This window comes from Lagopus muta, chromosome 8 (genome assembly GCF_023343835.1).
Source record: "Lagopus muta isolate bLagMut1 chromosome 8, bLagMut1 primary, whole genome shotgun sequence".
NCBI classification, from domain to species: Eukaryota; Metazoa; Chordata; class Aves; order Galliformes; family Phasianidae; genus Lagopus; species Lagopus muta.
In genome coordinates, this window is record NC_064440.1 from 1439217 (window position 1) to 1463313 (window position 24097).

General features: G+C 42.5%; 1 protein-coding gene across 13 annotated transcripts in view; it reads left to right on the forward strand.

Annotated features, from left to right (window-relative positions):
* The first annotated feature begins 6770 nt into the window (after positions 1-6770).
* NEB (nebulin) overlaps positions 6771-24097 on the forward strand; it is a 128280-nt gene continuing 110953 nt past the window's right edge. For all 13 annotated transcript variants that reach the window (XM_048954057.1, XM_048954044.1, XM_048954046.1 and 10 more), the window contains exons 1-10: positions 6771-6884; positions 10874-11105; positions 12398-12463; positions 16177-16221; positions 18697-18903; positions 19834-19941; positions 20680-20784; positions 21090-21194; positions 21290-21394; positions 22367-22471. In XM_048954057.1, the coding sequence (XP_048810014.1) occupies positions 12431-12463; positions 16177-16221; positions 18697-18903; positions 19834-19941; positions 20680-20784; positions 21090-21194; positions 21290-21394; positions 22367-22471 (813 nt within the window). In that variant the 5' untranslated portion in view covers positions 6771-6884; positions 10874-11105; positions 12398-12430. The remainder of the gene's footprint in view (positions 6885-10873; positions 11106-12397; positions 12464-16176; positions 16222-18696; positions 18904-19833; positions 19942-20679; positions 20785-21089; positions 21195-21289; positions 21395-22366; positions 22472-24097) is intronic.

The following is a 24097-nucleotide window of genomic DNA, read 5'->3' on the forward strand; positions in this document are numbered from 1 at the left end:
GCTGTCCTGAGGGACAGAGGTGAGTGCTGGCTGGCCTGGTACATTGGCTGAACATCCTTCATGTGAGCCTGTGCATGTCAGTAAGTGTGCCCTTACTGTTGCACAGCACGGGATTTTCTTGTGTCTTTAGAAAGTACTTGGTTGTAAATCCAATTGCTTTGTAGATTGAGAAGTGTCTATTTTTGAAAGGCGTTAAACAGTGTTTTTCCAATGTATTGGATCGCCAGGTGCCCTTGTTGGTTGCAGACTGTGGTAAGCAGTGTGGACATGTCAGTAGGCAGTGGACAAACCCAAATCTCACTTCCTCCAAGGCGCTACAGGTGCTGTAACATTTCAACTGCCATTAAGTAGAGAAGTTGATAAATGAAGTCTTGGATTTGATGCGTGGATCTTCATAAGAACTTTGGGATCCTATTTTTCATCTAGACTTTAAAAAGAAGGATGAATTTTGTCAAGAGCAAATTTACAGGCAAGGAGAAAGCTACTTTCCAAAGCACGTTGGTTTATTTGATTTTGTCTCCCCACAGAACTTCTTTTGCATGTCTGCCACGTCCATGAGGGAGAAGGCTGCTGGGAGAACATGGTAACAAATCACCACTTGTGTGCTGCCTGTGCCTGCTGACACCTAACAGCATGCTCAAGGTAGAACTGTTACTGTAGCTTTTCTACAAGGCCTCAGAAACCCACTTACCATCCTCCAACCTCTGCCCAGACCCCTATGAGCTGCTCATCACCTCTGCACCTCAGCACAGAAATGAACCTGTGCCGTTGCTTCTGCAGGAGGCGAAGTGCTGACTTAAAGCTGGCTGGTTTTATACGGATTGCTTTGGGCAGCAGGTGTAAAGCTTTTAATCTGCTGTGAAACAGAATCATTGTCAGTGCAAAGCTTTTGAGTGAGAGTAATGAAAGAAATACAGGCTGGTTTATGGAGATGCAACTACTGCTGTTGTTTTTCTGCTTCTTGGTGATGGGAAGGTTTCAGGTGCAGGCCGTCCTTCCCACACTGTCACCAGTTGCCAAGCCCACTCTGTAGCATGGATGGATCCACTGACACAGGAGCATGGCCGGAGCTGCTCCAGTTTACAGCTGCTTCAGGTTTTCTGCCAGTCACATCTGGATCAAACCCAGAATTATGAGGCATTTCCATGCACCAGTGTTTGCATGCTGCTCTGTGCTCCAGTCCCAAAGCCCTGTGAATCGTCTCTGCAGCCACTGCTCGTCTGGCTGCTCCTGGGCTGTTTCTTTCCTGCAAGGCCAGATGGGGGCAGAATCCTCCTTTTTATTGTAAATCCTTTTTAAAAAAAGTTTCCAGTTTGAAGGAATCGAGCCATCCCCAAGGTGCCCAAATGCTTCAAGCCTGCACTGCCACCAGAAGAAATCTGCTTCCTTTCTGTCCCTCATGGCACCTCTTGAGTACCTGGGCACAGAAGATGGGAGACCTAACTCTGTGATAAAAGTACTTTTATTTGCAATCTGTTGAAATCTGTTTCTCTGTGTTGTTCAGACTGTTGAAACAGGCTCTAGGTGGTGAGGATCAGAAGGCAGGAGGTCAATGGAACAGTGGAGCTGTGGCTGCTGGAAATCACCTGTACCTGCCTTTAGGAAAGCAGATCCCACCTTTCACCTACGGAGTCATTTGGGTTAATTTAGGTAATTCCTGTGCCCTGACAGGGACTTGCTCTAGGCACAGAAAGTGTTACCACTGGCAGAGCATTGCCCTCAGCATCCCATTTTGGGCAAACAAGGAAAGCTTTGTGTGGAGAGCCAGGGATGTGCTAGACTCATCTGCTGTCTAACCCCAACATGGCAGTTGTTAGCTCAGGTCCAATGGCACCCACAGCTGCAGCCAAAGACAGCAGTCCCCTGCAGGTGAGCAAGAGGCAGCTCCATGCACTCATTCAGCTTCTTCCTTCCCCAGCAACACACACCCCATGTTGAAGCTGTGCAATTGCTTGGAAGATTTCCATGCATTTCTGCAGGCTTTCTTTGCAATGCTGAAAGCTTCGAGCAACTGCAGCCTCCTTCAGCAGGGAGCTCTGCTCAACACTGAAAACTATTTGCTTGAATTTAATGTCAGTGGCAAAAAAATCAGCGAACAAAAGTATTTGTTCCATACATGATGCTCAGAACTCTGTGGATTAAAGCACTTCTGCAGGAGTTACCTTGATTGTGAATCTTTGTAGTGCAGTGCTGAAACCGAAGGTGATTTGCTGCAGTGTGAAGCACTTGAGCTCGATGTAACCATGCCTGCATTGTGCCTCATTTTCAGTCTGGAAAGTGAGTGTCTGCATTAATCCATCCTGCAATGAACATCTGCCCTAAGGAGCAGAAGCCAAACTCAAACTGGGGCACAAGATGTGTCACAAGAGGTTTCCACACCTGGATAAGTCGTCTCCTCTGAATTGTTTCCTATGCAGCACCAATCCCATCATATTCTGCTCAGCACAACAAGCAGCCACGTCTCAGCACTGCTGTCTTGGTGGCAGTGCTTTGCTGATGGCCACTGCCTGCAGAGCATCTGAGCCAGAGCAGTTCTACAGCTGCTTCTGTCCATCCACCCTCATAATGCTGCTTTATAAAAAGACCCATGAAGTCATCAGCGTTCGGCCCCTCGTGTAATCATTCCCAAGAAAATGAGCTGAAACACTGCCAGACAGTGAAAATTTGAATCAATACGGTTTTGCTCCTCCTCGCTTCCCCACTGTACAGGAAAGCTGCATCACTGAGCCTCTTACAGAGTGAGGTGAGATGGGGAGATCAGGACAGGACAGCAGGGCCATCGCCCATACAGGGGGTGTGCAGGGCAGGGACACCTGAGTGCTGTGGGGTGAGCAGAAGGATGGGGCTCAGAGTTCTTGAGCCTGGTGGTACCAGTGCTGAAAGCACTGTGTAGTGAAGGGTGAAGAAATTGTATTTTGTTTTCTTTTTCCCTTTCCTGACTGTTTCTTTTTAATCCATTTTTGGTGTGAGTTATTTTGGTAAAATCACATGTATGTCACTGAGGGAAGCATCAGTGAAGAAACTTCAGCTTTTAGAAGTCAGAGTTAGCTCATGAGCTCCTGCAAATGACACTGGAGTCTACTCTCTTAGTACAGAGGGGCACAACACCAGATGAGTTAAATATTACTTGTGGTGTCATTTCTTATTGCAATGAACAAGACTTCACTGACTGCACTAATGAAGCTGTTATCTTGTTGTCTGGTGCCACCGCAGAGGTGAGCAATACGAGCAATGGAGGGCTGCTTGGGGCTGCTTAGGGCTGGTAGTAACAGTCCAGAGGATTTCTCATAGTGGCTGCTGCATCAGTGACCTTTGTGTTGTGTTAATGACCTTTCATGGAGCGTTCTGCCGCTGGGAATTGCTTCTGCAAAGCATTACTGGCCACAAGTTACGACTCCTAATATTTGATGGACTACTGCAGATTGTATTTCAGGATATGAGATACCATCCCAGCAATGCAAGTTAGGAATGCTAAGCATGTTGCAGTCCTTCCCCTTCATTTTACTGGTGGAGGTGTTGGTAACCTCACATAGAAATGTGCTAAAAGAGCAGAGAAAAGGGAGACGTTTCTAAGAACAGCTCTTGAAGACACTGGTTTAGTAAAGTCCCTAACACTGAGATTGACACATGCTGCTCTCATTAGTATGTAGGCTATCACTTTGAAAGAAGCTCTTGTAAAGACATGCACTTTATTAGCCAGTTGTCAAGTTGGCATCTTTCAGGTTAAGGAGACTCAATGCCCATGAATGGACATTGATGGGAGGATTTAGTGATCAGAGTATCTCTTTGGGAGCAAAGTGCTTTATGCACTCTGCTAATCTTGATCTTTTCTGGCAGTTCTTGTGGCCGTGCCCTTCAATGACTCCTTTAGAAGCCCATGTCTCTGCTAAATTGCATGCATGCTAATTCAGTTGGTGTGTGAGCCAGCTTGCAGTACTGGGGTGGCAGAGGGATTCCCAGTGAGAGAGACCAAGCATCAGCGCGTGATGGTGCTTCATGAGTGAGCTCTGCACAAATCTGAAAACCCCTTGGAAGGATGGATGCCACAGAGAAGACAGGTAGTAGCATAGCTGTTGCACTGAGAAGGCAGCAGAGGTGATGTCAACTGAGGGACTGGTCATGATTTCTGCTGAAGGCAAAGGCTGTGTTCAGCTCTGTCCTTGCATCCCTCGTGACCTCTGCCAGGAAACGCCTTTACATGATGGTTGTTTCTGTCCATCCATTTCTCTGTTGCTGTTGGGATGATGTGGAAAGTTGGCAGTGCTGTTCAAAGCCACATGAAACTTTGCTGCTGCCAAGCTTCGTTAGAAATAGACTTAATGTGATGACAATACTGATCTGAATGTGGACTGGGATATAAATGAACTTGGGCTGCCTTGTGCTTTCTCAGTAAATGGTTTCAGCTCATTCCATAAGAAACCACAGAAGAGCTTCTGTATTCACTGTCTCTGCTCAACGTGGTAAGCAGCTGGGGGAAAAATACATGTGTACTGAAACCAGTGGTAAGTTTGAAAAGTCCAGGCAGAACTACATCTATGACAAAGCTGGGCTGTGCCGCAGCAGCTGCTTTGTAACTGTTGAGGAGGGCCACCAAGAAATGATTTCTTCCTTCAGTGGGTTATGCACCATCACCTCAAGGCGTGAAAGGAAAAGGGATCATCAGTGCCAAGGAAGAGTGGGCACCAAAAAGGAGATGTATTGTAGCGTAGTCCTCATCCCACCCTGTTCACACAAAGGGAGAACAGTTATCTGCTGATGATGTACCTGTGTGACCCAGAGCTTCTCAGCTCTGCAGCCAGCAGTCCAACTGCTGACTGTGTGGCTGTTTATTACCCATTACCCTGCATATAAGGCAGCAGCTGCAACTCTCAGAGTAGTTGCTGTGAGTTGTGATTTACAGCAATAGTAATACTAATGACAAAGTTTGTTAAAAGAGCTGTGTTACCTTCACTGCACGACAGTGAGACTTGCCAAAAGGATAAGTGCTGCAGACAGGGTAAGAACTGAAATTCTGGCTGCTAGACGTGGCTTTTCACTGGGATTTACAGTTGGTGTTTGTACCTCTCTTCTAAAAATATTTAAGTTTGTTTATCTTATAAATAGAATGAAAGGGAAAAGATATGAAAAGAACCTCCCCTTCCTTTCCTAGTCCACACCAACATAAATTGTCTTTCCAAAAGTTAGAAATTCTGAGCTACACATCAGTACAGTGAGCACCAGTTTGGTACCATTCAAGATATCATCAGTGTATCTTCTTTGTTCCTGGCACCTACCTGCAAAGCCCTGCTGCTGAATTGAGATTGTTAACAGCAGAATTTAAGCAAGGAACAGTGGAGGCTGTGGCAGATACTGCCAAGGGAGAACTGCCCTTCATGCAGATGGGAGACTGAGCTGGGAGCAACCAAACCAAAGAGGCAGCTGCTGACTGTTCATGAGGTGTGGATGTCTCATGGTGATATGCTGTGTGCAGGTCACCAACCAGCAGCCCAGGCTGCCCAGAGCCACATCCAGCCTGGCCTTGAATGCCTGCAGGGATGGGGCATCCACAGCCTCCTTGGGCAACCTGTGCCAGTGCCTCACCACCCTCTGGTGGTGATGCTGTTCTACTAGAGACTGGAGTCCTGCATCCCAAGGTCATCAAACATTGGCTTTGATGCTTGTTTGCTTGTTTTTTCCAGGAAGGATGAAATTAGTTTTGGTTTCACGCCAATATTCTCCTTGCCCCTCTTCCTGCAGAGGCTACTTGACTCATGGCAACATGCGAAGCGGTCGCTTTCAGGAGTGTATTAACCTGTCAGCATCAAAAAATAAACAAGAGAAGAAGACGCTGCAGATGACTTAATGGTGGCATTCTGATTGCATTGCCTCTGGGTATATTACTTGTAATGATCTAATCTTTTCTATTAATACTTGAAGAAAGATGATCAGTAGCACAGCAGTAACAAGTGAAGTTCATCTGTTTAGAACGCGTATCCTTTCCTTCCAGCAACCAACCAACCACTCCTACAGCACAGCCATCGCAAAGCCATGTTTACAAATATTTGTCTGGGTTGGCTGGCTCTGTGATATTAAGAAGAGACTGTGGTATGAAAAATAAAGCTCCTGGTTGTTTTTGTTGTCTTTTACAAATGGATGGGCATTTCAAGCTATAGTGAATGGGAGCAAGAGAAGGTTCTCTTTGTGTCCTTTTTTTTGATTTAAGATCTCCATTGAGTTAATTAGTCAGCTGTTAATGAATTACAAAACCATTCATAATTAGATACTGACTCCCCTCCTTCTGGGATCAGCACAAGGCAGGGAGTCTGACTCCCTTCTTAGTCATTTTGAAACTATTAGAAGGAAGAGATGTTTGCACAGACATGTGTCTGTGGTATGGTGTGCACCAAACTGGAACTTGAACACACTGGTACATCCCTCGCGTTTCACATCCCCATCTGTAAGTGCTGCACCTGCAGCTAATTAAAAGAAAGCTCAGTTGAACCGTTAGAAATGCACGAGTTCAACTCACTTGTGTAAGCTTTTCTTTCCTTGAGTACAGTGGGTCCTCGTGATGTGGCTTTTGCATAATTCTAAAATGATATTTGGCTTTTATCACATCACAAGTAGAAAGAAAGCTAAGGCAAATATTGAGAAATGAAGTTTAGTTTTACAAGAGGGCCTTTTCTTTGCTCGTTGTATGGGAACTGCTGGGTCAGGGCCTGAACCCTGATTGATCACCTGAGGTGAGCCATGATCAGCCAGAGGAGCACAGGTGAAGGCAATTCACCCGTGCTGCTGGAAGGGGAGGAGCCTGGCAGCTCCATTTAAGAGCTGGCTACCAGTGGGGAAGGATCTCTTCTGGAGATGGTCTCTGCTGCTGTTTTGTGAGTGAGCCCAGGATAGGGGTAAGCCTTCCATTTATTCTCTTTGGTTGTCATAGTCTGCTTTGCCTAACTCTCTTGTTTATTTTGTGATTATACCATCCTAATATTCTTTGATTGTACGCTTGTCCACTTAAAAGCATGGCTTAGTTATTAGGGTGCAAGAGAGACACTGCAGAGATGCATGGTATGTGTTCATTCTAAGTGCTGATATGTCTTCACTCTAGCAGTGCTATACTGCCGAGTTAAGTATCATAGGATCACAGAATGACCTGGGTTGCAAAGGAGCACGATGCTCATCCAGTTCCAACCCCTTGCTGTGTGTAGGGTCGCCAACCAGCAGCCCAGGCTGCCCAGAGCCACATCCAGCCTGAGGTGGCACACAGATTCGGTCCTCACATCCTGACAATGCCTTGCTCACGTGCTTCTGATACTGTAGTTCTGTCCTGGTGTGAATCGGTACCTTTGCACCTGACACCATCATTCAGTTCATTCCAAATCTAGAAACCATGGATAGTCAAGCCCATATGGGCTCTCAACCTGCTAATAAGGATTCCTTGGGAAAAAACCACGAGGTAATGATCTGCCTTGATCTTCATGCAGACTTCAGTGTCTTTGCACTATGCTGGCACTTGCAGCACCTGTACCTCAGTGATGTGACTGCTGCAGCCTGTGACAGGCCATGGCTCACACACCTGTCACTACAGGGACTCTCTCCCATCTGTTAAGGAACTGTAAGAAAAACTGAATAAAAGTAAATCCTAACAACTTCCATAGGGAAATCAAGTTTTTAATTCCAGTCCCTTCTAGCTCTCTTATAGCCTTCCTTATCCAGCAAACCATGAGTGCTAAGGTAAAAGGGCGCAGTGTGACAAGGAGAAGCTCTTACCTAACTTCCCTTTCCCACCCCTTCCCTCTTTCACTATTAGTGGATTTTCTGTCTCACATTTCTACACTGTTTCCCTCCACCATGTGGATCCCCCAACAGACACCACTGACAGCTAACTTAGCAGGAATTATTTTACTTCCAAGGCTCTGGTGTCATGAGCTTTGGTTAAAGCTTTCCTCCCAGAATAAATGGATTTCGTATTTATGGCTTCTTGATGGTTCCAGCACCTTCAGGTTGAATATTAGCATCTCGCAGGTTGTGTATTATAACCTAACATGGTTTTGTGTCTTACAGTCCATGGTACACTTTTAGGTTTTTTGATAGAGATGGCACTCCAAGGGAGATTTTTAGGTACCCAATTAGCTCAGGTTGGAGTCCCACAAATGCTAAAGTTCACTTTTTTGTCCCAACTTTTCGGTGCAAAATCTGGCAGGCAGAAAGGCGAAAAGAATGAAAAGCCGATAATAATAGTCCAGAAATAGAGACAGTGGCATGAAGTTGTATTCAAATATGTCCTTTTTCAATGATAGAATGTTTGTTAAGTCCAGGTGGTCTACTGATTAACTCAGGAGGTTAAATATAGCACTTCTGATGTCAGTAAGCTTATCCACACAAAGGGCAAGACATAGAGAAGCCACATAAATCTCCAGCACAACAGATTTCCCGTGTATTTTCAGTCAAACAGATGCAAGGTTGGATAGAAAGTCTTTTGAATCAAGAAGTCCTCTCTTTCAAGGCGCAATTGCCAGCTTGCAGTGATATGTACTGCCTGAGCTTCATGATGGGGGATCTAGCCATGAAGAATTAAAATTCTTCTGAAATCTGACGTGGAATCCAAAGAGAGATGCACTGTAGAAGAAATAGAAGGGAATTAATGGTTAAATCAATGCAGAAACGTTACTAACCGAGGGGTGGTTGTAGAAACCTACATTTCTGTCTTACAGGAGTGGAGATTCCCAGTGTGGTTGCCCTTTGGTCTTTACATATTGATCCTCCATATTTTGTCCTCTGTACAGATTAGGCTCCAGCGTTATGTCATGTATTTTTCATAGCTGGAATGCTGTCTCTCCAAAGGAACTTGAAAAGGCTCCAACTGTGGTTCTAGGGAAAAATAAAAGGCAGTGTTTTTGTATGTAAATGCTGTGCGTCAGGGGAGCAAGTACATATAGTCTGTTTTTTCACTGCTTTTATTGTAGAACTACTAAATAAATCTAGAGAATGTTGCACGCTATTTCCTTCCTTTCTCCTTGCCAGAAGTGATTACTGTTCAATAATTAATAATGACTGAACTCAATATTTAAAAGTGCTAAGAAAATATTTTCCGCCTTATAATCTTGGGCAATTTAAATGCAAAATATCTTCCTCTGCCTCACTCATCTTGCACCGTTCCCAACTTTTAGTTCAGAACTGCTGAGTATATACATACGTGTGTACTGTAGATAAAGCAGTCTGGTGTGCTAACCTGTATCCAACCTGCCATGATCTCCCAGCAGAACTTTCTTATTGCCTTTGAAATACTTGTTCTCTGGAAAGTCAGGCTCAGGCTGCTGCTTTCTGAATATTCCAGCAAACAGTGGCTTGAAATCCAAGGTGCAGACATAATTTTTCACTGGAAGTGGAAGCAATTAAAAAAAAAATAATAATATTAAGCATTATTCTTCCATTTACCTCATGCATGTTCCACTTCAGCAAGTGATTCTTGCTGATATTCCCTATGTATCATTAGAATGCATTTTAAGAAGCCAGCATAGTAGTTATTTTCCACAGTGAAGATACATTTACACGTGTTTACACATTTATATATAAATACAGAATAACTTATCTATATTTAGTCAGGTGTGTAAATACCCCCTTACTGCTGAGTTGTAGGTAAACACTTCAGTGAACATTAAACCTACACCAAAAAAGAAAAGTTGTGGGCTTAGGTGCAAACGACAGAAAATGCAGTTTGTTGGTCCCTGGGACATGGAGTCAAGGAGCAGAATGGCAAATGCATAAAGTGTTACACGTCTAATCGAGGCAGCAGTTTGGAGGAAAATGACTCCATGAGTTATTTCAGGGATGCACAGACACAGGAACAGGGTTACAGAGCAAGAGATGGGGCTGACATTCCTCTAGAGAAAATCCATTAATGTGCTACAAAAAATTTCTGGATGTCTTCAAGAGGTGTTTAAAAAAATGGAAGGATTTTTCTATAAACAGAAACAATACTAAAAGGAGGAAGGATGGCCCAGTAAAGCAAAATGCAAATAACTGAAAGCACATGGCTTGCTTTAAGGAGAAAGAGAAGGACATACAGCCCAGCAAAACGTATAAAATCCTTAGGAGCAGTAGATGAAACATTTCACCTGGATATAAATACGAACTTCTGGAAAGAGTTAAGGAACAAGAAGGTGCTTCTTATGGGCCTTTGACAATTACTTATTGAATTATGTGTTGTAGTACATGAAAAGAGAAGCAGAGTGTTGGTATTGGCTTTTAAACGTGCTTCCTTAAAGAGATAAAGCAATCCTGTAGTGATGGTGGGCCAGACAGATAATGTAAAAAGTCTCTTATCATTACCATGATTCTGTTCCATTCCTGACCTTCCAAAATAATGCATTACAATTGCTTGTCACTCAATCTACTTAGCACCTATTCTTAGTCTTTCTTCAGCAGTCATACTGCTTTCTATTTATGCATTCTTCTGCATGGTTTCAGTTTTTCCTTTTTGGTGGTTGAACTGAATGATCTTGTAGGTCTTTTCCAACATTGGTGATTCCATGATTCTATGTTCCTAGGTCTGCTCATGAAACTACTGATATGTGATTTGCCTCAAATTAAATTGATAAAACTCTTTACATATGCTTAGGGGTGAAATTAAAGATAGACTTTTAGTACAAATTTGGTCCGAAGTCCAGGCTCTTCTTTCCCTGATGTTCACAGATTCTTGAATCTGGACAGTTTTGATTCAGGTACCATGTAGGAAGTAGATCTGTTTTGTCCATACAAACTCATTCTTCTGATCAGTTCTGAAAAAAAAAAAGAAAAAGAAAAAGAATGCATTAAGATTAGCTTTGGGATCCATTTCAGCAGAGACCTGCTGAAGTGTAGTCAAGCTATGGCATGTTTTTGCTTTCCCCAGGAGCACAGAAGTGCCCAGCTCCCTTTTCTGTCATCTTGCTGAGAACAGGTGGCCTCCTTTGGGGTCACCAAGTATATTTAGGGCTGAAATTGGAGCGGGCTGGAGCCGCATTGGCTGTGCCATCCACACGCGTCACCAGAGGTTGATGCACCAGGCTTGCTCTCGCCCAGCACTGCTCCAGAGGGAAGACTGGAGAGGCTCTGCTCCTAAGGATATTTACCAGATGTTGCTGGTAAGAACATTTAATCACATTTCACTTCTAGTTCTTGTCCTAGCTGTTTCTTGATTCTGTAGTTCTTTCAGAGTAGCAGTTGTGCACTGCCCATGGGACTCAGATTTTCTGTCCGGCTGAATAACTGAATGATTGGAAATTGCAGCGAGAGGAAAGGACCTGAAATTGTGTTTTGGAAATGCAGCTGGTGGTTGGAATAGTGACACTTGTATGGAGAGGCTCCCTAAGGGCAAGCCCCTGCTGCTGCTATATAGTTGTTCATAAACTTTGGCCTATTTTGTCATAGGACAGGACAGTGGATTGAGTTATCCTTCATTTGCTTTAATGGTTAATATTCTGCTTTAACACTTTCTTTTTTCATTTCTTTTTTGTAATTTTTCTCAACACGCCAAGACTAAAAAGGGACAGTATTCCATGTTCCTATATTTAACCTGCATTACTAGACTTCACTTGCCTCAGAAGGAATTGCTGTTTAGCCAGCTAAACAAAACCACCTCGTCATTTGGCAGTATTAGCTTACACGGCAAGTATCTTTGGACTCAGAACAGCTGTTCCAAAGCCTCATCCCCTCCCAACATTAGAAACAGGGCTGTATTCTCTGGTGGAAAGTTGAACTGCGCCCCAAAGCAAAATCATTGTGTTAATTAATCAGTTCAGAGGGTTTTGACAGTCATCTGTATTTTGTAATTCAGCCAGTGTATGGATTTTTCATCTTTTCCAGGAATGCAGAAATAGAGAGAAAAAAAGCTACGAGTTCAAAGAACCCAAAGCACCTGCATAGGCTAATGCTGGGAAAAGCAAAATTAACTCATTAACTTAAGGTTGCTTAAAATATACATAGAGCCTCTTTATGCATTGCATTTTTACTTGTGCATGCATATAGTAGAATATGCAGATAAAGCTCCCATCCAAAGAGGAGTTTTAATAATGCAACAACATTGTATGAAATAGTGATAGAGAAAAATCTTCCTATTACTTTGTTATAATGAAAAAAGTCAAATAATACTTCAAGAAATCTCGTCTCTCTGATTTCAATTTTTATTTTTTGCTTTTAATTTTCACTGATTTGATTTTCATTAATCCAGTGGCTCTCTGCCGTCATCTGAAACAAAGTAATGGTAGATCCCAACTTTAATTTTTTTATGTTGTTCAAGTTCTTCCCTTGATTAGCCAATAATGGTGTAATAATCTCAGTAGTTGCTAACCGTGACCTATGCACTTCAAGAACTTGACTTTAGCTTTTAGTGTGGGCTAATACTGTGTATTCACACTTTCATTTCCTGCATCACCAGTGAGCTGGGGAGAGACAGAAAAATACACTCAAAATGGAGGAAGAAGAATATGAGGAAGTTGTGGAGGTAAGAAGAAAATCTGAGAGTAGAATTTATTGTTTTCTGCCTCGTGAATAGGAATATTAATTACTTCTCCAAGATGCTGCTCATGAACATAAATGGTTACTCGTCGTCTGCTATTTGATGACTAGAGTATGATTAGATACCTATCAAATGGTTTGATAAGTAAAAGACAACAGCAACAAATACTTGCTGTCGGCAGAGCAAAATCTCTCTGGTTCCTGTCATGGTTTGTGCATTTAAGTAAGGATTGTAACCATTTCACACCCCCACCACAAGGTTCTGTGGTTACTCTCCTGCATAATTATAGATGCAGGGGCCATCTCTTTCCCCCTTGGCTTGCCCTCTGTCATCCAATCCAAGGATGACGTTGGAAGCCCCTCTCTGGCCTGGCTTCTGCTTCTTCCCAGTGCAGTTTTCTCCTTCCAACATATCAGATGCCAAGATGGAGCTACACCTAAACCTGCAGATGTCTGTGGAGCCACGTCAGGCATTAATTAGTTGATTGGGCATTTAAACTAACAGTTTTATAACTAATTACTTAGTCTCAGTGACTGAATTCAAAGAATTCCCAAGAACTAGGGTAATTATAGCTTTCTTTGCCGTTGAAATAACGCGTTTGCGATTAAAAGTGTATATAACATCAACAAAGACCTGCTACTTTACTGTTATTATGAAATGAAATTTTGTATTATGAAACGATTAAGTGGCTGTGACGAACTGCTCAGCACTTATTTGAGGAAAGAAATAATGTACTGCACGCAGCCATCACACGACTCTTACCTCCGCACCAAACCCACTGGATCGCTGATTTCAGGCAGCATTCATTACAGCACTGGGTCCTGGCTGCCAGCTTCCAAAACTTCAAATAATTAATTAAGTCAAGCAGTTTACCAGCTAAACGTGTGTTGAGAAACAAGCATTACTGCTCATAACATCCATCTTTACACACACTGCACAGCCCAGTCCAAAGGACAGCAGTCCTTTGCTGTTTCCCATTACGAAGTCCCTCGAGATTGACTTCATGCTTCCTAACTACTATGTGATCTCTGTGACAAAATATTTGTTTATTTCTGCCAATGCTTGTTTGTTTGTTGATGCTTGAATTACAGCAGGTTGGGCTTTACGTCTACACAGGCCTGCCTCATTTTTCCTTTATTATTATTATTTTTTTTCCTCCTCTGGGAAGAGTGCACTGAGCGCTGCAGCCACGTGTGAGGTTCCAGAGAACGACGCTGTTAGAACTGAACAGCGGTCAGCGTGCAGGAATTACCTCAAAACAGCCGAACGAGGGGGGAACTTAAAACATGGGCAACCTCTCTGCTGCTCACCGCGGCGCTCCGAGCGCACCTTGACGCGTTTTTGCGGTACCGAAGCAGAGCGGCGCACGAACCCCAGCCGGCGCCCCTCAGCGCCGCCGCCATTTGCCGCCAGGAGCGCTGTCCCGGTGTCGGCATGGCGCCACCGCGCGGCCGCCATGTTCGAGGTGGCCTCGGAGGGACCGGGGCAGGTGGCGGGGCGGAGCGGGGCGGCAGCACGGTCCCCGGTTGTGAAGAGGCTCTGGCTGCCGTACGGCCCGGCAGCTGCTTCGTGTGCATTCTGTTTCTGGCTACAACGGGGAAAGGTGGAGAGCGAAAACGCTGTAACCATCGTGGCGTGTCTTGTGGGAGATTTGCTCTGGGTGGGTGGCACCGCAGGGTGCTTGGGTAAGAGTCGAGCAAGGATTTGTGTTGTAAGGGCTGGCAGTGCCTTTGTGATGAGAGTCTGAGCCATGCGTGGCAAAATGGCGTGCCAGCTGGAAACCCTGCTTAAACGACGGCTTCAAGATGGAGAGGGGGAAAAGCTGCCTGCAGAAGGAGGAAGGCTGATTATTCACCTGCAGATCTGCTTCAGAGCTCTGCCTTATTTAAGCAGCTGGACAAAGCCACGCAGGTGGCCTTAATCACCCCCCATGTCTGCTGGAAGGGCTGTGTGGCTGTGCATGGTGAGCTTGGAGATTTCTGGAATGTGCTGAAGACAAAGTTCTCGATGCAGATGGCTGACAAACTGTCTAGGGGAGATGCTGTGCTTGAATGTGCCACTTGAACAGGAAAGAGCAGGTGGAAGATGGAAAGGAAGATGGAAAGGTTGGTGGCAGCCTGGGCTGCAGAAACCAAGACTGTGGAGCTGAAGATTTGAGAGAAGCAAGCGAGGCAAACAGAATTATAATCACTGATTCCAGAAAGGTAAATTAGAGCCTGTGCAGGGCCCTTCTTGGGAAGATCTCTTGAGAAAAGTCCAAGAGAGTTGGGTAATCTGCTAGAACAGTTTCCTCAGGGCAAAAGAACTGTTCATTTGAGTGTGCAGAAATCAAGTGAAGGCTGATATGGATGAACAAGCAGCTCCTGGCTGAGTTCAGACACAAAAGAAGGTGGGAATAGGAGCTGAGTACTTCGGAGGAGTGCAGATGGAGATGTAAGATGTTAATAAGTGCATTCCTGTATGCATGGGCAAACCAGCAAGGGATGTGCAGAGCAACAGAAATGTGTTATCATTGGCAGTGAGAGGGAAGGTAAGACTGTGGGACTGTAGTTCAGTGGACAGAGAACCTCAGCATATTGCTTAAAGGTTTTTTTTTGGTTGTGGGTTTTTTTTTTTTTTTTTAATCAATTTTGGTAAGCTTTATTCTTTATTCTCTGGTTTTCCAGGTCTCTGATTCTTAGTAGAGATGTGGGAATGATGTAGTATCCACAGTAGAGGAAGGCAGTTAGGGATGGCTTCCCCAGCTGGGATGTGTATGGTTCCTGGGGACCAGAGGGGATGGATCAGGGGTGCTGAGGGGTCTGGCTGATGTCAACGAAGGGCTACTGTCTGTAATCTTCAAAAGTTCATTGTACTGTGGGGAAGTTCCTGATAATTGGAAAAAGCCTTGTTATACCCAACTTCAAGAAAGGCAAGAAAGAGGATCCAAGGATAAACTGAACTTGATACCTTAAGAAGGGTATGGAGAAAATCACCTAAGAAGCCATTTTAAAATGCATGAAGAGCAAAGTGATGAGGAGCAGTGAATATTTGTTTATTGAGGGTGGATCATGGCTGACCAGACTTGGTGCTTTTCATGGTAATTTTACTGTTGATGAGGAAAGAACAGCAGTTGATCCGTACCTGGACTGCAGAAGGAGCACTGAAACAGTCATGTAATCTCACTGAATTGATGAGATAAGAGCTGGATAAATGGAAAATTAAGTGAGTAGAAAATTGGCTGACTGCGGAGCTCTGAATTCTGATCAGTAGAAGGAAGTCTGACTGGCAGCCAGAAATGGCTGGGGTCTGTCGTGGAGCTGTGGAGATCCTCATCTGTAGGTAGGAGCAACTCTGAAGGCAGCCTTGGAGAGAGAATTCTCTTACAGTCCTTTGGCATATTGCCTAATGTTTGGGAAGTCCTGTTCTACTGGATGCTTTCTTTCAGTGTGGTCATCATCTGCCTTTGTTATGGATCATTAGATAATGGTCCTTCGTTAATTAATTAGGAGGAAGATCAACTAAGGAACATAAGGAATAAATCCAATCAGTGCAAAAAAATAATATCAGATCTTCAGGACTTGATAACATCTCTACAAACTGCAGTCTTGATTCTCCTGAGGTGTGTTTTTAAAACAGTCTTTCTAAGAGAGAGAACAGTTTGCTATTCTGTATGATCTGTCCTAACGATGATATTTTTTTTCTCCTTTCTTTAATAGTACTACATTGAGGAGACAATTGTTGAGGAGGGTGAACCATATGAGGTAAAGGTTCCTGTGAAGTTGAATGCGATTGATATATGCATTAATTACATTCTGTATGTAATTAATGTGTAATACTAAACTAGTGGCCTTTTGCATTCTGAGGATCAGTTTTCCATAGTGAGCACATAGGTATCAGTTGCTTTCAGTCTCCTTTATTTCCTCTTCAAGACCTTCTTGTGGGCTGGCCAAGAGGGCTTCTAGCTTTTTTTGAGTGTCTGTCCCATCTGTTTTTTAGATTTGCAGTTGGGATTCAACCTGGATGTGCACTGTTTGCCACTGTTTGTCCTCCATCAGAAGGAGCTGAGGATGTGTCTGATAGAAAAGGACAATGCTGATTTCTTTCCTGCTCTCTGTCTTCCTGATGCTCTTCCCTTTGCTGCTGGCCAGCAGCTAAATTTGCACAGGAGCTGACAGAATGAAGCAGCAGGTTATGTTATTTAACTAGAAAGACAGGCAGAAACATTACTTAGGTAACATATTGGCAAAATCTAATCATTAGTGTTAAAGATGAACAGAATTATTGAGGATGTGAGTTTGGCTAGATACGTATGTATGAATAACGGGGCCCTACTGCACTATATGCAGCTTGTTAGGAAAAGGAGCATGTAAAGATTCTGCCTGAATCTAGTTTGTGTTATCAGTTCTTTTCCCACTGCAAAGTGGTGAAGATTTTTTTTTATGTCATTGGTAACAAATATATGAGTTACCATGGAGTCATTACCATCATTTGTAGCTCTACTGATAGTATAGATGTAAGCAACTCTTTGCTACCATTACATGTTTTTTATGGCATAGGCTTATGCTGAAACATAATCTTAGCAGTTCCTTCCAGACGAAGGATCTGGTCCCAAAGCTTTACTATAGTTTTAATTTCATATAATATGATTGATGCCATCTGAGCAAGTAATTGAAGGCTGCACTTTAGAAGAAAGCCTGTCATTTTTAACCGCTGCATTCATCAGGTGTTTTAAAATCCATAGCCAGACTGGATTTAAAGGGAGCAATAGCACAACTATTTCTGTGTCAGATCTGCCTCAGATTTTGAAAACAGTATTGTAGAGTGAAGAATCACATATGTAGAGTGAATGTCTTTTTAGCTGATGTGACTGGATGTATTTCCATCAGCTGTAAGTGCAGTTAATAGCATTAGCATCATGCGGGCCTAGGAGTTATCTTAGGAAGGTAAAAGGGAGGAGTTTTGTTGTTTGTTTTTTTAACTATTTTCAGAAGGAAGCCTCTCCAAGCTTTAGAAATATGCTACAACTTCTCAAGAAAGCGTGTAGATTCACTGCTCTGTTATGAACCTAACATCAAGTAACGCTTTTCTGAATCTTGCCTAGGCAGGTTTCAAGCTGTGCTGTGCTTTCAGTGCCAGAACTTAAACGAACACTTGCTCACTTGAAATGAGTTGGAAGAGATTAATCTGTTGTGGTGCAGAAGTAACTATTAACATCCTGACGCGTCATTAGTGAAATGTAATTAATGTTCACGTAATAAACAACCTTTCTGTAATTTAAGTTTTGTGTATTTGCCAAGTTAATATTTAATGCTTGGTGTATTTTCTTTTCATACTAATGTAAGTAACTGTCGGAAATCTGACCTTCATGCATTCCTTTTCAAAGCATTTGTTTTGTTTAAGCTATTGATTATGAAATAAAGCTTGATACTTTGATTTTCAGATAATTTCAGAGCACATTTTTCAGCTGTAATAATTATTTTAACATGCTTTGGATTAGAACCTTCATATTAAAATGATCTCTTATGGCATGGTAAAAAAGTATATGAGTGATTTAAATTAATTGTGGTCTTCTTTCCAGTGGATGCTTGATCAAGTGAATGTATGTGTATCTCAACTATATCTTTGCCATGATTATGATCTGACTGTGAGAAAATGTACATTAGTAGAAAAGGTGGATTCCAGGCATTTATTCAATCAGGTGCATCACAGATTTGCTGCAGGATCCCAAAGACTTGGGATCTGCAGTGTCCATTCCTTTCACAAGAAGAAGATGATCATTGTGGACGACTGTGTGCACCTCTGACCTGCTTTCTCAGCTTTCAGTATCATCGTTAGGAAACCTGGCTGTGTGATGTCTGCTTCTTCAACACCGAGAGCACCTTTCATGCTTTGGTTTTGGTTGTGGGTGGTCCCATCTGAGAAACCACCTCATGCCCATGAAAGTTGTGCATATGGAACACAGCCCCTGCTCTTCCTGCTCCTTTGGAGAATAATTGTATCAGTTTGATGCAAAAAGCAGCCAGTTGTTTAATTCCTTGTACTTTTTCAGTTTGACTCGTATAAAGTAGGCATTGCTGGGTCATCCCAGGCGGAAGTAAGTGTCACAACTTTTGTACACCTTAGCTGGTTTGGGGATAAGAACTGAGCATCCTTCTGTATCAGAGGAAGTGAAAAAAGCTTAAAATAAAACTGTGATTTATAATTAAAACACGTTTATTTTTTTTCTCCACTCCCAGGTGGTCACTGAGATCACTGAGAGCAGTAGCACAGAATTCACAGGTCCCACAACCGTCACCCATACGATTGAGTATGAAAAAACTTCTGATGAGGAACCAGCAGCACCTCCGATCAGAAAGAAGACGATACGGACAAAAGTGGACTCTTCTAAGTTCTTGACACCTTATCTGCAGCACAGTAATAAAATGAAGGACCTGTTCAGTGAGGTGAATTATCCCATGTCCTTTACTTGTTTAGAAACACCAATTTTGAAAGCATCTGATAGGTATTGTTGCCATCCTTCATGCTGTTTTGACTCCTTCTGTACTCCATCACGTGTGTCAGTGCCGTTTGCTTGAAGCAGGAAGTGTCCTTCTTTCAGTTAGCTCATCTCTTGCCTATTTCCTGCTTACGTGCATCGAGTAATCTTTAGACACAAAAAGCCTGTGGCAGATACCTGAAGATTTATCTCAGATGTCAGTTAAGAGCTCTCCTGTGCTATCTGACTTGGATACTTAAGTAAGGAAATGCAGAGGCTACTGTTTATTGAATAGTGATCCTCAGTGTTTTGTACAGCAGTATGTTTCTCTATCCCTCTCTATATCCAAGAATTATTTTGTGCACAGTATGTAGGAACAACGCCTACCCAAATTCCTGGTATGGCATATCAAATTCCTGTATTACTGTCCATATCACTGTGTTTTTGGCATGGAAATAACTGTGCTGTGCAGGTGTAAGGTGGTGTCAGACCTTTTTTCCTACTTTTAACGTGTGATGCCTACCAGTGTTTGCTGTTGAGATGTTGTATCACATGTCCAAGATTGCTACTCTCACCCCACAGTGTTCCCTGTCTTTGGTCACTGAAACAAGTAACTGAATGTATCAGGGTGAGATGTGTAATGCAAATAAACTCAGAGGTGATCTAAAGCAGGCTGAAGGTAGAAATGGATTTTTTCTGCTGTGTCAGATGGAAGAAAATCAGTTGGTTAAAATAAGCAGAACTGTGCAAATGTATTTGTGTAATGACAGCTTGTATTATTCAGTGATGTGCCCCAAACTCCTATACTAAACAGATGAATACATAAAAAATTACTGTTTGCGTTTCTGCCAGAGCTTTAGGATGTGTCTTAATCACACTTGTCGTTATTTTCTTTCAGAACAAGTACAAAGAAAAGTTTAATAAAGAAAGAGGAAAGCCATATGCTTCCACAGTTGATACGCCAGAAATTCGGAGAATCAAGAAAGTGCAGGATCAGCTCAGTGAGGTAGATATCAAATGTGGTTCTGTCTGCAGTTCCAGTCTCCCTTTAATAGTGCACATCACAATTTGGGGAACTAAAATGCAAAGCATCTTAATTCTTTGTAGAGTAAGTGGAGAGAATTGGATGTCTGGGAATAGGAACTCCTGGAGCTGAGTGGGGAGACACCTAAGCAGTGTGCAGGAGATGGGTAGCCATTACATTTTGCTCAGAACCTGGCTTAGGATGTATTGAGGAACGTGATGCAGCAATCCCTGTGCTAAAGCTGACTGAGCCTGCTGTCAAGCAGGGATTGTTGTAACAGCATTAGAATGATTTTGTGCTCCATCTACTGGTTTGCCGTGGTGGTGTGACTGCTGTATTGCTTTTGGGTGTATGGTCCGTGGTAATGGACTGTGAAATTAAGAGAGATCAAATAGCATGGGGATTTCCATCTCCTCATACAGGTGGAAGCACTCTTAGGAAGAGCTCAGATTATAGGCTTACACTGTAGCTTGGATTCACAGCTCGTGACGTTGTCTCAAAGCTGCATTTCTTTTTCAGCTAACTCACAAAATCTGTTAGTTTCTCTGGGTGTTATTTCTAAGCAATGGCTAGTCCATGGTAAAGGTTAATGACATGCCTAAATCACTCAATGCAGAATCTTTGTGTTATCAAGTTTCAGAATGTCAGTATTCTGCTTTAAGAGAACAGTGGTCAGTGTTAGCTGTAAGTACAGCTGTGGTTTGCTGTGCACTGCTCTAGGTGAAATACCGCATGGCTGGGGAAGCTGCTCGAACTATTTGCCACGTTGATGAAAAGGCCTGGGATATAGAACATGCAAAGAAGGTCTCTCAGCAAGTGAGCAAGGTGAGTTTTGGCTTACCAGAAGGCTTGTGAACGTTAACGGATCATGAAGTTACTGATAAAAGCAAGGTTTTCACTTCAGGACACTAAAGCAGTGTCTGTAGAACAGTTTAGAAGCTCAGAGGGGAAGGCCAAATAAGTTGATCAAGGCACTTATAAATATCTTAAATGTTTCCAATTCATATTTTTAAATGTCATTAGTATGATACCTTCACTTTGCAAAAAAAGCCTTCCATCAAGCTGTTTATTAACTAATGTAAATATTTTTCTAATAAGAGAGTAACTAGCCTGCTGATCTTTCTGTCCAGGTGTTATATAAACAGAACTGGGAGGAGAATAAGGACAAGTACTTACTTCCCCCTGATGCCCCAGAGCTTGTAAATGCAATTAAAAACACAGCAATGTTCAGTAAGGTAAGAAGAATCACCAATTTGGTCAGATGGAGTTCAAGAAGCATTCCAAGACAAAAATGAATTCATTCTCTATTCTGCCATTTTTCTGTTTTAAGAAACTCTATACAGAAGACTGGGAAGGAGACAAAACGTTGTTCTATCCGTACAATGACAGTCCAGAGCTCAGAAGGGTGGCACAGGCTCAAAAAGTTCTGAGTGATGTAAGTATCAAAGCCTGGTTGAAAATTGGATCATGCTACAGTGTAACTTCTTGCTGGCAGGACAAGGGGAAATGGTTTGAAGTTGAAAGAGGGAAGATTGAGGTTGGATGTCAGGGGGAAGTTCTGTGCTATGAGAGTGATGAGGTGCTGGAACAGCTGCCCAGAGAGGCTGTGATGCCCCGTCCATCCCTGGAGGTGTTCAAGGCCAGGTTGGATGGGGCCCTGGGCAGCCTGGGCTGCTATGAAATGGGGAGGTTGGTGGCCCTGCATGTGGCGGGGGGTTGGAGCTTTGTGATCCTTGAGGTCCCTTCCATCCTGGGCTGTTCTGTGATTCTGTGAACTTAAGAGGCTTCTGGCTGGACTCTGTAACAGAACAGAAGATAAATATGCATAGATGTGCGCTGATAGCTCTGAGAGTGGTGGTGTTTCTATAGAAAAGTGAACACTCTTTATTAGAGTGTGTACCTGTTGGCTTTTTAATGTTGGATTATGAGTGAAAGAAATAATTTAAGACCTCAGGTAACTGGTAAGACCTCAGATACCTCTCAGAATGTTGAGAAGCACTCGGGGTTGGCTGTAAGCCCAGTAGCCCTGTTTGCTGGGCCCTGTGAAGTATCTGCAGATCTGTATGATAAAAAAAACTCAGTAGTTCATGAGCTATGCTCAGTATTGCTATTTGCTGATACTAAGGGGAAAAGAAAACAGACACAAAACTCTTCCACTAAGTATTTCAGGTCTTATATAAAGATTTCAGGTGTCCAGTTTATCACAAACATCAGAGTAGTAGACTTGAAAACTTTCCTAGTGAACTTTTCCATAGTCCCCCAGAACACATTGATTGAAAGAGATTATCGTTCTTCTGTGAACAGAACTACTTTTGTTACTGGTGGCATTAGCAGAGGTAAGAGTAAATATGATGTTACTATTGCAGTGGGCAGTTTCTGTAAATGTTTACTTCTTTCCTATTTCCAGATTGTCTACAAAAAAGGGCACGATGAACGAAAATCTAAATATACTTCTCTACCAGATCCACCTGATGTGGAACAAGCCAGGAAAGTGACGAGGCAGCTGAGTGATGTGAGTAGAATGCAGTTCTCTTCCTTCAACAGAAATTTCCATTTTGGAATTAGGCAAAAAAAGGTACCAGAGAGCAAAAGAAAAGTCCAGACCTCAAGATCTCTTTGATTTTTTTCAGGAGTGAAAGCCAGCTTTTACGTTTGCTTTCTTTTTAAAACATCTCAGAAGCTCCTGTCCAGTCTCAAGTGAAAGACAAAATTTCATTCTTATCAGCAAATCTGGGTTTCATAAAACATTTCTGCTTCTCTCATACACGTATCAGTTCCTATTCTTCCTTTTGTAAAAAATATCTCCTGCATTGCATTTTAAAGTGCAACATAAAACATCCATTTTACTCCTCTCTTCAAAATTAACAGTGAAACACAAGTATGCATCTGGTCTCAAAATGAATTACTTGCTTACAAGGAATAATCCCAGTTTGCTGTTAAGTTGGATATCTGATCTTTGAAGGTGCCTAAGTTGATGGCAGAGAAAACCTTTTAAAAGTTACTCTCAGTGTCAGATCATTGTCCACATATGTATCCCATGCAAGTTCATGGGTACTTGTGGAAATTAGTAACTCTTTCCTGATTTGCACACTGAATTAGCAAGTAATATTCAACAGTAAATTGCACAGCTGTATGGCATGACTAGCAGTTCATTTTACATGGAATAGAACAGCTGAGGAATGCAGGAGGTGAAGTGAAATAGAGGAAGATCAACTTTTGCTGGAGAAATTGGAGCTAAGTCATATGAACTCTTGAGCCAGAAGGTTTTTAGTTCACTTTGAAGTTTAGCTGTGGTAAGGAAGACATGCCTGATTTTTGTTGCTGTATAGTGGATATTATCTGCTGTTTCAGATGAGGGATAAGGGTATCCAGTGAACTCATCTGAAAGGTGACAGAAAGTAATGTGTTGTTTAGAGGAAATTTCTTGTACCTGAGGTAGCTCAGAAGCTAAATTATCATCAAGATTTTATTTTTTCTTGCATGGGAGAAGCAAGAAGATCAGTGTGATTATTCTTGAAAAGTAATAAAACATAGTCAGTAACCTCTACATGTATCTTCAAACAATAACATTCAGAAAAATCTTTTTTGACGTGTACATTCTTAATCAGTGTGATACCAAGTTGTGCTTTCTGTGATGAGGAGAGCAACTGTGGTTGAAAGTGCCTTTGGAACACAGTGAAAAGGCAGGAAGATTTTTTGTGTAATTAAACAGACAGTCACTGCTTAAGTAATTGTTCAAACACTTTAAACTTCAGTTTGAACAGTTTATATTTGATTTCCATTACTCTGAACCTAGTCTGATAGAAATCACATGTACCAGAAAAGCCATGTATAGAAAGGACTTTCCATTTCTGTCCTATAACAGGTTTCAGAAGCAGTGACAGTGAATTCTAGTTCAGTTTTTGGGCAATATTATATTCCAGTGTTGTGTGAATAGTGAGACAACTGAAGGAATTTGGTAGTGATATCCCATGGAGAGTGTATCTTATTAGTCTTATTATTTATCATTTGGAATAGATGACTTATTTATTATGTACATCCTTTTTAGTCAGGGAACTTACCAAAATAAGTGAAAACTGAATGCTAAGGTCAGACTTCACGTGGTTTTGACAGTACTGATATAAAATAGGAGGCATCT